At 37.0% G+C, this 15,896-nt stretch overlaps 1 protein-coding gene across 1 annotated transcript in view; it reads right to left on the reverse strand.

Annotated features, from left to right (window-relative positions):
- Positions 1 to 15,896, reverse strand: part of SPAG17 (sperm associated antigen 17) — a gene marked incomplete at its 3' end in the record, with an annotated part of 43,214 nt that overhangs the window by 13,058 nt on the left and 14,260 nt on the right. Inside the window, exons 11-18 of the mRNA XM_010018917.1 lie at positions 15,047 to 15,049; positions 13,810 to 13,898; positions 13,035 to 13,151; positions 11,370 to 11,524; positions 6,406 to 6,569; positions 4,792 to 4,886; positions 1,726 to 1,837; positions 1,052 to 1,180 (exon numbers count right to left, since the gene is read on the reverse strand). Of these exons, the coding sequence (XP_010017219.1) occupies positions 1,052 to 1,180; positions 1,726 to 1,837; positions 4,792 to 4,886; positions 6,406 to 6,569; positions 11,370 to 11,524; positions 13,035 to 13,151; positions 13,810 to 13,898; positions 15,047 to 15,049 (864 nt within the window). The remainder of the gene's footprint in view (positions 1 to 1,051; positions 1,181 to 1,725; positions 1,838 to 4,791; positions 4,887 to 6,405; positions 6,570 to 11,369; positions 11,525 to 13,034; positions 13,152 to 13,809; positions 13,899 to 15,046; positions 15,050 to 15,896) is intronic.

Below are 15,896 nucleotides of genomic sequence, written 5' to 3' on the forward strand. Positions count from 1 at the left end.
ACTACACCTGCAGAATGCTGTACTGCCATTTTGACTGCATTAAAAACTTACTGTGCTACCATTCAGCCATTGCCAAGTACCACAGTGGATTGATTCTTCTCTGCCCTACTGCCCTTCTATGAGATACTCCTGTTTACACAGGAGGAAAGCCTCCCACTCATGCCAACGGAATACAACTTGCCTCAGATGCTAGCACACTGGTGACTAGAAGTATCACTTGGCAGACTGATACAGGTCTGCTTTCGGAAAGGCAGACAAGAAACATCTCATCTGTGGAAGCAATGCAAATTTTCTACTCAGACAACCTGTAATTAAATCACTGGTGGCAGTTGAAGCCAATGAGAGGAGCAAGAACAGGATGCTTTGTAACACTGATGAAGTTTAAACAACTACTGAAAGTTACACTTTTCCAATACTCTTCAGTTCAGTGAAAGCAATTCCATAGCCCTTTTGGCAAACATACATACCAATTGTTACAGACAATTCCTTCTTGGAAACACTCAAGTGGTTTCAGAAAAGATTTGGATTCAATGCTTTCAGAGTGTTAGCAACATGTGAACCAGCAGCAGAAGCTGCTGAACTGCAGAAAGATGTGTTTCCACAGCAAAGGTCTTGAGGAGGCACTAATTCTATGCTCGTCTGACCCACAAAAGGAGGTCATGTTCAAAGAGGGAAATCTCCCCTTTATAGGGCAGACATTTATTCTTGTCACAATGAACATGATTCAGTTTGCATCTTCTTAGGCTTTCCCAGGCCATATTAAGATCTGAAAGAGAACTCCACTAAAGAAGAAGGTCCTTTTCTTATGGAATGGTGACTCTTTTCATTAATTTCCTTGCTTTGGAAAAGCAGCTGGTTTGCACTCTGTACTGCGCTTCTACATGGTGCTTAAGTCAGCCAACTGTATTTTTAGTTCTATTTACACAACACTGATCTCATTTACCCTCTGCCATTAGGAGGAATTTATTTTCTATTAGTTGATAGGGTTTGCATCCAATTACAAAATACGTCAGACTTAAATTCTTTGTATCAGTAATGCCAGTCCACTAACCTGATCTCATTTTCTGTTCTTCATTAATTTCTTGCATTTCGATTTCTTTCAAGTCTTTCTTGGGGTCTGTGATATGAATGAAGAAATTGTGGTTGTCTTTTATCACTCTCACCTTTACCAAAGTTAGACCTGCAAAGCAACAGAATCCTGTTATTGCTCCCACCAGGCTTCAGAACAGCCCTGTACCTGCAACTCTAAAACACACAAAGAAAGAAAATTGCTCAGAAGAGGACGGAATTTCCTAGCAGCATACCAAGAAGACAAAATAAAGGTTAACACTGAGTTTAGCCTAAAAATTCAAAAACTTCCTGACAATTAGATCTGAGATACAGCAGAATAACCCTCTCACTTAGATACATTGCATTTGACTGGACAAATTATTGGACCATACATTCTTGAAATATCATGCATTGGTTGCCATTGAACAGATAAATACGAACTGATTTTTCTCCATTTCTAATTTTCTGGTACTTTATTTACCTATCAGTTGCTAACATACTACAGGAAAATGTAAACATTAGTAGTGATAGAGGCTGAAATGGAATTAATGGTACCCTTCCAATGTGTTTACTGAATTTCTGCTACTGAGACAAGAAAAAGCATTTATGGATTAAGAAACTATGCTATCAGTCAGTAACTGAGTCAAAGCAAAGCATGAAGAATTAACAAGTCACCTTTTACAAACTCTATCTTCTCTACTTGAATCTGTCCTCCATCAGACGGGAAAAGATATTGAGTGGTTCCTGATACTTGAATGACATCTTCCCCCATATTGTAGCCAAGAAACTGGAAAACCAAGTTTTCAATTATGCGTAAATGAAAAAGGCAGAACCCATGAAAGAGGTAAATGAAGGTCAGATCATCAGGATCCCACTGTTCTGGTTAACATTTTTTTGCTTAGATATTTAACTAATGTAATAATGACTTTAGCAAATACATAGCATGCTATTTTCATATCCAAATACTTTCTCAGTTACTAGCTGACGTAACTTGTTCCACATGAGAGAATCTGGTCCTTCAGTGGTATGGTGCCATCATGGAAACTGAAGACTAGCAAGTAGACTGGTGGCTAACATATAATAGCAGGGAAAGAAAAATTCTGGCCAAGTATGAAGAGACAAAGTACAGTGGGATCAGGTAAAGGGCAGATAAAGAGTCAACTTTCCACCCTCTAGATTTTGGAATTCAGACACTGTAAATCTGATCCTAAGATTGAAGTGCCTTCCTGTCGTGGTTTAAGCTGAACCCAGGACACTTCCAAAGAGTCACGAATTGGTAAAAATTTGGTGAGTGTACTCAAGGTCAGACTGAAATATTATGTACCTCTGAGTTTGAAGTCTGTACTCAAGGAAGTTTAGACTAAAGTATATTGACATATGTAAGCATTGGATGCAAGGCTTAGACTCTGCAGATATAAAGCAGTGCAAACTGCTTAAAAACTGGACAAAACTAGTGAAGAGTTCCCTCTGTAAGAAATACCCCTCTGTTAGTATAGCAGGTGGAATACTTTGTATTAGGGCACTCCAAGAATGAATTTTGAAACAGGAAATGGAAGAAACAGTGAACAGCTTCTCCTTGATTTCCAATATGAACAGCCAGAACTACAACTAGGTCTAGTCCCCGAAGAATATGAGAGTTGAAACAGGTCTTTATACTCCCCTTTCCAACCCATGCCCATGAAAGTCACATTTTTAGGCAAAATTCATTCCATAAATATATTTTCCATGGGCACATAAACACGATCAATTAATCTTTGTGTTCAGGTCGTATACTCTAAAACCCATGCAAGTTAATTAAATAATCTTGTGTAGGATAATCTTAAACATCGGAAACCGCTTTCCAAAACTTTTAGGAATGGAGCTGCTGCAACAATGGAGTTAAACAAGACCTAGTAGGCTTAATTTGCCCTGAACTCCAATTTCCCAATGGATAATAGCTTTGCTGTAATCTTGACTATATATATGAACAGTTAGCACTTTCCTAACATAGTGCAAATGACTGCTTACCTTATAAACTTTCTCAGAATGTGGTTCTGGGATGCTGGGATCCTCCTCAGCTTTTGCTGACTCTTCTTTAAACTTCTCTTGTGAAAACTTCTTGCTGGAACCTTTACTTTCTTCATGTATTACCTCCTGTCCTTTATTCTCATCTTTCAGACTTTCTTTTCTTCTTTTCTTTTCATCCACAAGTTGTTCTTGCTCTCGTAATTGATCCTGCTCCTGCTTCCAAGCCTACATTAAACATTAGGAATTCCAAAGACTGTGGTTCTCCATGTATTACAAGATATTTCGTATGTGCATGCTGAAAAGAGTACAAATATTCAACCTCAAAAGAATCAAAGTTCAAAGTCACCCTAAGACATGTTTTCCAAACGTATCTAAAGATTTATAATATTATGCACTATATTGGGGCCTACAAGGACGCTGGAGACGGACTCATCATCAGGGATTGTAGTGGTTGCCAAAGGAAGTTGTGAATGCTTCATCCCGGCAGTGTTCAAGGCCAGGTTGGACAGAGCCTTGGGTGACATAGTCTAGTGTGAGGTGTCCCTGCCCATGGCAGCGGGTTGGAACTCGATGACATTAAGGTCCTTTTCAACCCAAGCCATTCTATGATTTTGTATAAAATTACTGACTCATTCTATCTATGGGATCAGTCATTCCTGACCACAGGAGACCTATTAGATGATTATTTTTATTTTACACATTGAGTCACAGAAGAATTACTTTGTTGTACACTTTTCCACAATGTTCATCACAAAATCAGAATGCATCACTGGTATTAGTTTATTCCCAAAATGCAACTGAGATAAAATGATCTTATTTTTTTACTTAAAGAGGAACGAGGTATCAACATCAGAATTATCAACTTGTACCAGGAATATCTGAGATTTTCCAGAGTACGTAGGGATTTACAGCACTTTTTATTCTAAGCATACCATAGTACAACAATTTCTGTGGAAGACATGGTAAGCATTCACAGTTACATCTTAGGTATTAGTCTAACTTGCACCGTTACAGTTCAATCTGAGTACCCAGGAACTGGTTAACATAATTTCACATCTACATTCCAATATCAGTACTTTAAGGGCAGAGCATTACATGCTATAAGACATGCTATGTCTCTGAAAAGTCAAAAAAAGTACAGAATGAGGGAGTACAATATTAATTAATCTAGATTTTTGCAGATTAATGGATAGTGCCAATGCTGAATTAAAAAATGTGTGGTTAACTTCTACCTCAGCCAGAAATTGACAGTGTGGACCTAGGTAAGTCAATTAATCTGTAGCCCATGACCATGGACTGCATCTATGAAATGTGATTCTCTGCCAGAAGGGAACTCTGAGGTCATACTTACATTCCTTAATTTCAAAGAGCTCTAGAAAGCAAAAGTAGAAATTGGGTACGTAAAAGCTTACATGAATCTGGATCTATGTTTCCATAGCTTTACAACCAGAAAACTTCAACAAGAAGTAGGGTATTATCCATAACTCTCATTTTCCAGTAGTGCAATTATGAATTGCCTTCTGAAACTGCAGTCTAACTCCAACAGTCTTCCCTTCAGAAAATAACATAACTGAATCAATAAGGAATAAACTAAAGAAAACAAGTATACGCAATATAGCCAAGAGCAGAAAAACTAGGAGGACTGAGTCAAGACTATGCAAGAATGAAGGCTTACCTTCCAAAAAAAGCAGTGTTATTTAGTCCATTTCAGAAACATAATTATTTTTGCCTCACCTTTAGAGAGCCTTCTCTAATAAAATGACTTATTTCATTCTTGGACTGAAATTCTGGGATAGTCCCTGTTATTCCCTGACGTACGGATGTGTTACCTTTGAGAAATGAAAGGGGGACAAATGAGGTTACAAAAATATGAAAATTGAATAATTTTTTAAAATGGAAAGATAAAAAGGAAGTGCAAGTAAATAATATATATATTTGAAAATAGTAAAAGTATAAAAAAAAATAGAATATGAAAATATTTTTTTTTTAAATGAAATAAAAAGACTCTTCAAGTTAGAAGAAACTTCTCTCACAACTAGTATTACTAGATAGTCATAACTGGGGACAAATTTGTATCAACATATTTAAAGACTGACTCTCTGCTTCTTGCTGTAGAAGCAAGAAGGCTTTGCTCCTGCAACAAGTTTGGGGTTTTTTAGGAGACGAGCAATGTGGATAACCAGTAAGCTGTATTTATTATTTGTGCTGCTATCATTGTTTCAGAATTCAGATCCAGGGCTTCAACCAGCTCACCCCGAAGAAGCTCAATACTTGAGTTGGACAAAAAAGTGAATAAATGCTGTCTGAACCTTCAAACCTTCACTAAAGAAACACCATTTCCCCTGTTTACTATTAGGGCTTTATAGCATCTATGACTCATTAATAGGATATCTCTCTAGGTGTGTGGTTTTCTACCATGCTTGGATACCCAATATTTACCTGCTAGAAAAGATGAAGTATGCTATCAGAAACTTGTAGTTAAATTACTTTATATTACAAAGTAGAAATTGCAATGTGGGTTATAGGAAATTCAGTGTTATTGAAATCACTTAAAGACACTCTTGCCCATCTGCACGTCCCACCTAGAGGTTCACTTCTTTCAGCAAGCGAACTTCTCTGTGAATCATATCTGCCATGAGGCACCAGATGGGCAGGATTCATTCTAGCTCCTGTGACAAATTGATAGATACAAACTATGATTTAGAACTCACAACTGTACTTTCTGTTTCCAAACTATAATCAGATATGTTAACTGGGTTGAGGAATAATATTCCCATTTTTGTAAATGTTAACTGCTAGTACTAGAAGGTTTCAAAAAGCATTTTCAAAGAAGGTGAACAAAATAAAGCCTAAGTATCAACAAATCATTGTTAATACCACTGAAATATGCAAGCAGACAATTTGGACAGATGTTCTCTTTTGTCAGGAGTTTGCAGTCTAGTCAATTCCAGTTTCCAGTTTTAGCTTCTATCCCACAGCTCCTGACCTAAGCTTTTATCATGCCCTTTTATAAAGGAATTTTCTTGAATCATGTTGCCAGCTTTAACTACTGCTCATCAGTCATCTAAATAGAAATCCGTATTTGTATGCAATTCTTAAAGTAAGTCCATTAAATAAACCCAGCTATCATAAATGTAAATTGACATTAAAGGTCTCAGTTTTCAGAACAGAGGATGATGCAGAATATTTAGTGTACTTAATTAATTTCAAAATATATTTATGTCTATACAGATGACAAAACAAGGTTACCCTATGAAAAAATCTACGCAGTTCTGCTCTGAACAACTTTGGGGCTCAGCAGTCAACATGAAAAATGAATTTTCTAAGATAAAACAAAAGTATACTCACCTTCGGCTTTCACAGGGAAAGGTTTTTTGACTGTCAATTCAGAAGATCCTTCTGCCAGGGGTTTAAGAGACTCTGTTTTCTTAGCCATCTTCTTTTCTTGGTATTTGACTTCTTCCTCTTTCACCCAATCTTCAATTGAGTTGACCACCATTTCGAGATAGTTCCTTAAAAGCACAATATTCCTCTATTTATATAATAATACAATATAATACAATTTTCACTCATCATTTTAGGTCAAGCAAGCTCACTTGGCTTCTCAGTTTCTTATACAAATATTACTAAATAATCTTTGAGAGAAGGCTTGTATTTGAGGGCGTTTCTTTTTTCACTCAGGAGCTGGTACTTTTGCCTGCTTGGTATTTGATTAAGATATCTTACTGTTTGGGGTTTTGGTTATCCTTTCGCAAAGAGGTATTAGAAACTTGTCTTCCAAAGAATGCCTGCTCCCAAAGAAAATCAAGGAAGTCAGAAAACATACAGACATTCAGTTTAAGAAAGGTTCAGACTCATTCTGCTCCCCTCTCTTTTACCACCAGGATAACTTATTTTCTTAGTTGCTTTTAGAATCACAGAATCATAGAATGGTTTGGGTTGAAAAGGACCTTAAGATCATCCAATTCCAACCCCCTGCAATGGGCAGGGACATGTCACACTAGACTATGTCACCCAAGGCTCTGTCCAACCTGGCCTTGAACACTGCCAGGGATGGAGCATTTACCACTTCTTTGGGCAACTTGTGCCAGAGCCTCACCACCCTCACAGGGAAGAACTTCTTCCTTATATCTAACCTGAACCTCTCCTGTTTGATATGATGTCTTGATTGATATTGTCTTTCAGAACGCACTTCATCTGTTTGTTCAGCAACTGAGGTATAATTCTATTTAATTTCTAGTTCTTCTTTTTCAGTGTGACAAGAAAGGTGATTGGAAATTGTCATCCAAATCCAGGTTAGAGAATCAGAGCACTGTAGCCCGGTGTAAATGTAACTCTTAACAGTTAAATTGAAGAGAGCACTGAATGACAGACTAATCCAGAGTTTGCAGCTGGTGTCTGTAGTTGCACTGTGTCATCGGCCAATGGCATCTGAAATGACTGCTAAAATAGTTCATTGTGAAAAACTGCTCCTAAGGTACAATGAAGCCTAGAAGTCTCCTACACAGTTGCTACTCAACCCCTTGGTTTGGAGTGTTACCATAATTCTTTCAAGTAAAATTCTTCAATTGTGAAAAAATAAAAGGGGCTTTCAAAGAATGCATCAGACGCAGTTGTTGTGTCTTCATAATGGTTTGCACTTAAAAATTCAAGATGATTCAATTGTATTCAAAAGCTCTGTACACATTACAGTTTTTGGTTGTGAATATGTAGGCAGCACAACCAGTTCTTGACCTCATGACAGTTTTAAAGTACTTATTGCAGCATTATGGTGCATGTCTAACAGGATATGCACAGAGTGAAGATGTATATAGTTTGTGTACAGCTTCAAGACACACAAGTCCATCCGTTTCTGCAATACAGGTGGAGCTTGTTCTGCAAAACTTACATGGAGAAATTGTTGGGGACAAGGTGACCCTGCTTGTATCTCAAGAAAAATGTACAAGCTACAAAAACAAAGGTGTTGAAAAGAAAAAGGCAAAACTAGGCTGGAACCTAAAGCTGCCAGTACTGGAATAACTTGAAGATGAATATATGTTATAAATAAAAAAGTGATTATTCGCATGGAAAATATTTTAGGGCAATGAAACAGTCATTCAAAGTCAAAAATACATGTTCTATTAATATGTATTCTGATGTCACTACTGCCAATGTCTGACTCAGAATCATTTCTCAGAAAGGATGACTCTTTTCCAGTAACTTGTGTAATATGTTTACTATGAAACAGTAAACAAATGTCATTAAGATTAACTTTGAGCAAAATAATAGTTTTGATAATATCTGAATGTATTTGGCTTCCTGTTGGAGGGGCCACTTATCCTAAACCGGAGTTGAAATGTTCTATACACATGTACCACTGCAGGTACATGAGCCCATGACTTTGGATCCTCTTATTCAGTAGCATCACTGGATTTCACATGCAGCCTCCTGCTGATTGCTCTTTGAACAGCACAATTCCTGAATTCTACATGAACTATGGGACATGATATCCATAGCGAAGGGTAACTGGGATCATCAGGAGCAAAAGCTGCTATTTTTGCATAGGATAAATATCTTGAGATAAATATCTTAGACATAAGGTATTTAATTTCCCCCTTGCATGAAAATTTGCTGTAAACGACCCACTGTAACCAACTGTTTAACATGTAAGAGAAGTATATTCCAGACAGCAACTATGGAACAACCCTACAAAGTGCGTCTGTGGTCTACAAGATGTCAGAATAGATAAGAAACAAGCAAACACAGGTAGACAACTCCTAACAGAGAAACGGTCAAGCACAGTGTCTGTTGTGTATCTGTAATTCTGTTATGGTGAAAGTGTGACTCTTAAATATATGCCCGAAATTAGAATTACAGTAATTTTAATAAAAGGAAAATCAGTAAATTGTTACTAAACTCATTGGGAGCCAGTTATTTCATACAAAGGTAAAAAACTAGTAATACTACTGCTTAATTGAGAAAAATGGTTTGTGCCTGTTTCTGGCAACTCAGAAGGATCTGGAAGCTAATTGCAAAAGCTTGAAGCATTCCAGGTATGTAAGGACTGTCTTGCACAGAAGTGTTACGTTGCTTGGAAACACACACTAGCAAATATTTATGATACTTTGGAAATCTGAAATGATCTTTAGCAAAACGGTTGAGTAAGGTCAGAAAATGTGCTGATTATTTTGAAGAGAAAAGGCAGGTATAGATGCCACATAACAGAACCGCAGAAGATCCCATAGCTCTTCAAAGATACTAATTAGCATATAGAGCAGTGACACTGAATATTTCTATGAAACAAGAGCAAAGTGAAACCTTCTTGTAAGCTTTCATGCCAGTTTAGGAACTTTAGGAACTCTTTGCTGCTTTGAAACAGAAACTGATGAAGCATCACTGAACAAAAAAGGTGTGCCCCAAGCAGAAGCTATCTTTAATGTCTAAGCCTTGTTTCCACTGTATGTGGAAGAGTAAGAAGGAGGAAGCATAGACCTATTTCATCCTCAACTGAATTATAATGCATTTACCAAAGAACACGCTTCATTCTTTTTTTGGATGTAAATTAGCAACTTTTGTCTTGCAGGTATCAAGTGATCTTCCCATTTCTCAATTGGCCTTTAACTGGCTATTTCAATGCCCTTTCAAGGTGACCAGCCAAACTGTTGTAAGACTCCACAGATGAAGAATTGTGTTTCAAGGAGAAATGCTTCCTGAGGAAGTCTCGTTCCTCACTATCTGCTCCTACAGACAACACAACAGCAGTATGTCAGCTGGATGACATGTTACTCAGTGTATGTAAACGCCGAGTAACATGTTAGATATACTGGAGTATGTGACCTGGTCTCCAATGTCTGCTCCAAAAGGGTATGGGTCTCCTGCAGATCTCACATCATCTGTGTCAGCCCTGTGCACACATCTCAGGTACACCAGGTATTTAAAATGGCAACTTGTCCAATGCCCCCAAACCCAGTCAGCATAGCTGGGCAAAGTAGACAGCTCTGTGCTCCAGAGTTTTGTATAACAGACTTTGAGACCACTGACCTTCTTTCTAGGTCTATCTGAAAGAAAGATGTGGGTTCACTTGAACACATGATCTTACACTGTCTTTTGGGGAATATTTCAGCTGTTATATACATGCAAAAAAAATGACTGACCAGACAATTTAGTGGATTTGCCCAACAACCACAAAACAGCCAGCATTTTCTCCAAGGAACTTTGTGTGTCTGCTGGTAAATCTCTTCTAGCTCTGGTCCCAGTGCTAATCACAACAGCCTTTTTTCATGGCAAATAATTTAAGTTCAAGTGCCTGGAAAGCTAAGATGGACTCACACAATGTTCCTTGAGAGCAAAGATATGAAATCTAATACAAAATATGTCTTCAGAAAGTCACACTCTGCCTGTTTAGCATTCAAACGTGTGCAAATATATAGGTGCCAACAAAAGCTTTCATGAAAAGATTCTTATATTCTGATAAATGAGGGATGCCTGCAGAGAAATGGGGTAGGAGGTGTCCACTGGATAATTTGCTTGAAATTCTATTTGACAAATCAAATCTAATTAATCCATAAAGCTCCAGAGTGACATGGTTAAAGATAGCTCATCCATCTCCCCATGGCATTGTAACTTTTCACATATCGGTACATGGTCACATGTTCTACTTTCTGTCAATTATTTAGCATAGCAGTTGGATCCACCTCATTTATCTCTGTTGCAGATCCACATCACTGTGGATCCACATCACATCTGCAGCAATTGCTGTTCCAGTGCAAAATGAATAGGTCCACTGACAAAAGCTCTAATAGCAGAGACATCAATCACTTGCATGCTTCTAACTGGCGACAAGGGATTAAGAAGAATTTGGTACTCTGTGAGAAAAAGGGCTTCTAGCATTTCTCAAAACATTTTCCCAGTGATACCCAATTTGTGTATACACAGTTGAAAAAAACCATTAAGTATACTCTTAGACAGAGTTTTCTTTTCAACCTCCTTCACCTGAAGTGTCCTCCTCCTCATTTTCTTGGTTTTGTTTAAACCATGACACGATATCCCTACTATGACTTTGTGTGTATGTGTGCATTACCTTTCTTTTTATAGTTTGCAATAAGGAGTCACATACATTTACTGCATGGTTCTTCTCACTCAGAAAAGCTTTGTCTCAACAGAATGGTTTTGATATAACACTGCACAACGTTTTCCAACATGACGTGATGTGTTTTCTCCTAAATGTGTTATATTGTGATATGTTTTACTATCACAGCTTTGCCCAAAGCATACCCATGTAGGCTTTAACTGAAAATGTCTGAGAATGAGACGTAACAGATAAAATCAATTACCTGAATCCAACATTAGAGTGCAATGCAATATCCCAAGTCTCTTGGCACAAACGATATTGATTCATAGGATTGTGAAGAACCATTAGCAAAGAGTTATCTTGGGTATGATAAAACAAATCAATACATCTATATTCTTGGGATGCAGCATGAAGAACCTGGAAAGGAAAGAAATAAAGGTACATCGTCCCTGCAGACAGTAGCTTTCAGCAAAAGGTGTTTCAGAACTTTGCTTTCCTATAAAATGTGTGCAAAGCATTTGAATTCCAGCAATCTGAAGTGTTCAGGTAGGTGGAATTGAAACTCCTCAGCTATTCATATTGAGAAGAGGCACTCACTATGCTCCAACTTCTGAGACTGACTACAAATGAAAAAGTTTGGCTAAATAATAAGCAAATATATTTAAATATTAAATAAATACTTAAATTTCAATAATAAAGTGCTTAAATAATAACTAGTAAATTAAAGTAAAGCTATCATTTACTGCGTAAAAAGGAAACAAAGTTACTTTATTCTTAGATTGGTTAAGCTTACTTGCTATTCAACTTGCTGTACTCTAACCTGCCTAGCTCTGAGATTTACTGTGTTCCAAATCTGTGTTCCACTCTGTTCTGTACTGCCCCATCATTTGCAATGTTTACATTGTCTGCAGGCTGAAACTTATTTTATAGTTATAGCTAGAAGAAAGCCACCTTTTAAACTATTATTTTTACAGAACCATGTAACTCAAAACTGAAATAATTCCATATCAACAAATTCTCTTTTTAAACATGAAAACCTTGACAGCAGCTGATGGAAAAAGTTTGTTCAGATGTGACATGTGGTATAAGGAAGTATTCTTACAAAACGTTATTTTCTGTTAATAAAATGTTACTTTCTGTTGCAGTTATTTTCCATCAGAAACTTTTGACTAGATTCCCTAATTATTGACAGTTTAGGTAGTATTAGCTATTTATGTTGCATAAAAAGGAATTCCCAACGTCCTGAAATACACGGCAAGACTTTAAAGTTGTGATACTGAAGTGGTGCTGAAAACATCCAAGCAGCCTTTCCTTTACCCATCTATAGCATGTGTCAGGATCAAATAAGAATTGTAGCATATAAAGCTCAAGGCAGCACAGGAACTAAAACTCCACTCCTCTCGGGAGAATGTTACCAACTTAAACCATTTACACTTGATCTTTCATATTTTTCATTCTTTCTGAAAGATGAGTTTTAGTCTTTAGCTTGAAAGATTTCTGTAAGTGAAGCTTTTGTAGCCCTAAAAGGCTGAAGTACCAATATAACAACATTTTCTATTTGCCCATGAATCATACACTGTATAGGTATTTGCAACGTACGCTTTCACATACACTGTGCTAACGAGTCCCATAACTGCCAGGAAGAATCACTCCTAAGAGCAAGATCATTTTTTCTCCATCATACATTTAGCTAAAAGACTCACTACTAAAAAGGACAGCTGCGTTTGGCCAGGCCAGGAAATAAAAACCCATTACAAACAAAAATTCACACAAGAAACTGAAATTAAAAATGAGGTTTGGTAAAAATGTAAAAGGGATAAAACTGGATCAATTATCTAGCAAGATAATATCATGTACTCCACAACTAATTCTTTGTACAGCATTCTGAGGGGTGACTGTATGTGTAAGATTGTCAGTTCACAGATACCTGAAGAAGAACATGGGGTTGAAAATGCTCATCAAAACTCCAGTCTGTCAAACAACGCCTCTGTGTCTTTTTGATTTCTTCTAAGTCTGGTTTTAAGCTGCAATTTTCCGGACTCACCTCAAATACACCAAACCAAAATGAATGTCAACATGTCAGTGTCAGTTGTATTAAATCAACTGTAATCTTGTTGACTTAATGGACAGCATCCCATATTATATCACAGTTAATTGCATAATGTTGCACATGTGTAGACCCGTATGGCACTATTCAATAAAAAACACAATTATTCCCAAAGGTTTTTGGTCTTGGCTTTTTCTTTTATGGCAAACATAATCTGAATATTTTTATTATTAGGTTATATGTTTTTGAGTTCTGTAAGCAATTACGAATATTTAAACATGTCCTATGAAGTCATCTTGAAATTGCTATATTTATCCAGGGCTGTATGGCAGACAGGTGTTTCTGAAGATGCCAAACTACAGAGTTTACTAGTGTGATACATCTCTCAAGCTCTTATGCTAGTATTTGACCTCTGGTATTCAGTGAAACCAGCACAGAATTGCCATTAGTAGCTTCACCAAGACCCAGCACCTCAGAAACCAAACAAAGTGATTTCATAGTGCTTAAAATCTATGGCACTATTTGCCAAACACCACAAAATTAACATTTGCATGCAGCACTGCAAAGGAATATCCAGTAACATGTCCTGGCACTGAACAGTATCTTCTGTTGTCTCATGTGATAGAGCACAGTTTGTTCCATTCCTCACACTTACCATATCCAAAATAAGAAAATCCAATTCTTTCTTCAAAGCAGGATCAGCCAGACTATCTCTTCCATCTTTGCCATTCATTTCTGTATGTCCTGGAAATTGAAAGCATAATGTTAAGAAGTGTTCCAGAAATTTCAGCCCCTAAAACTAAGGTCAGAATGATGCAATTTCCTTAGCCTCTCTAATGAGATTGCCATCAACTTGAAGCTTTCTTTTATGACACTACCCCTACAAATACATGATCATCTCTGCTAAACTTCTTTCCTAAAAGAGCAGTTTAAAATCCAGGGACAACAAGTGTCAGACAATTCATCAGGGACTGTAGTGATAGAACAAGGGTGATGGGTTCAAAGTTCAGGTTAGATATAAGGAAGAAGTTCTTCCCTGTGAAGGTGGTGAGGCACTGGAACCCGTTGCCCAAAGAAGTGATAAATGCTCCATCCTTGGCAGTTTTCAAAGCCAGGTTGGACAGAGCCTTAGGCAACATGGTCTAGCGTAAGGCATCCCTGCCCATGGGAGGGGGGTTGGAACTGGTCCAACCCAAACCATTCTGTGATTGTATGAATTATCATTATTATTATTATCACCACTATTATTAATAATTATATTATTATCATAACATTACATATAACACATTATAATATTACAATTACATATAACATATTATAACATTCTAATATAATATAATAATAACATCAATAATTATAATAATAATAAACACTTCATAAAAACCACTGAAATAATCACTTTTATCTGTCTTATGCTGGCCTTACGTGGCAAAAACCATTAAAAACACCCTAAGAAGTGTCCTCCAGCTGAAGAACCATTTTTCTGCGTACTACACGAGAAGCAGTAACAAGCATTCTCTTTGCAGAGGTGACATAAAAGAAAGCAAAATCAATTGTTTTGATATTTTTACCTATTTCTGAAAAATGCAAATATAAACCTTTCAATTTATTTGATTTACCCTGTTCTATACTGATGGAGTGTTGTTTCTGCTGAGGATCTGACCAGTCATTCCAGTGTTCCAATGGGCACCTGACATGAACAGGATCTCATGGAGACTTTAACTTGTGTATTTTGATAATTTCGACAACATAATTTCCTTCTAGTAGAATTCTTTATGCCCCGATTCAGGGCAGAGATCACTAATACTTGTTCTAAATTCACATGTACAATAAAAATACTCTTCCTGGGAAAAAATACTCCAGAAAGTATTTGCTCATAACAGGCTTGTAACCAGCTCAGCTTCCAGACTTATATCTACCTTTCTAGGAAATTTACTGCCTTTAGAAGATTTAAGAAATTTGAAAGCAAATGTTTTCTCTTCATGGTATTTGCTTTTGTGCTGCAGAAGTGTTGAAATGTTGGTGGCTATGTTTGTAACTGAAATTATTTAGTATTGTAACTAGTATAAAAGTGAAGTAAACTAACCCAAAAAAGGTTCATGAAATTCATAAGAGAGACAGATAAGCAGAATTATTTTTTGTCTACTCCAGCCTTCTAAGGATCCCATCTAAGCTGGTTGCCTAGACATCTATATTAGGAAAGCATGGGCAACATTGTGAACCTAAAGGTACAGCCACTTAAACGGACCTAATTTCTACTTCTCTTGCCTCCCAGAAAAAAGATCACTTATTTTTAATGTTGCTTCTTGTCCAACACTGTTCCTTCAGCAGGTCAGCAACTTTTCATTATGTTAGAATCTGCAGGAGAAGATGTAGAACTCTGAGAAAATTGACTCTGCATTGTCTACAAGAGGTTTTCAACATCTCTGTTCCTGCTTTCTGAAACATTTCCATTCTAACATGAATGAGTTGCAACATCTCAAATGGTGAAGATACACTAACTGCACAGACTGGAAATGAATTAAGAGAAGCTGATGAAGTTGAAACATAGCTCGGACATTCTCCATGATTTTAACTTTAGGGTTTTCATATATTTCTGGCCAAATGCAGAGAGGCTAATGTGACTATGAAAACTGGATGTTTAAACTTCTACCTTACAACACCAATTCTACCATGTTAGCCTTATTCTGATTTCTTTTCATTGGTCTCACTTTGTTCAACACCTAATAGATAAGTTCCTCT

The sequence above is a fragment of the Nestor notabilis genome, unplaced genomic scaffold (assembly GCF_000696875.1).
Source record: "Nestor notabilis isolate BGI_N333 unplaced genomic scaffold, ASM69687v1 scaffold2907, whole genome shotgun sequence".
Taxonomy (NCBI): Eukaryota; Metazoa; Chordata; class Aves; order Psittaciformes; family Psittacidae; genus Nestor; species Nestor notabilis.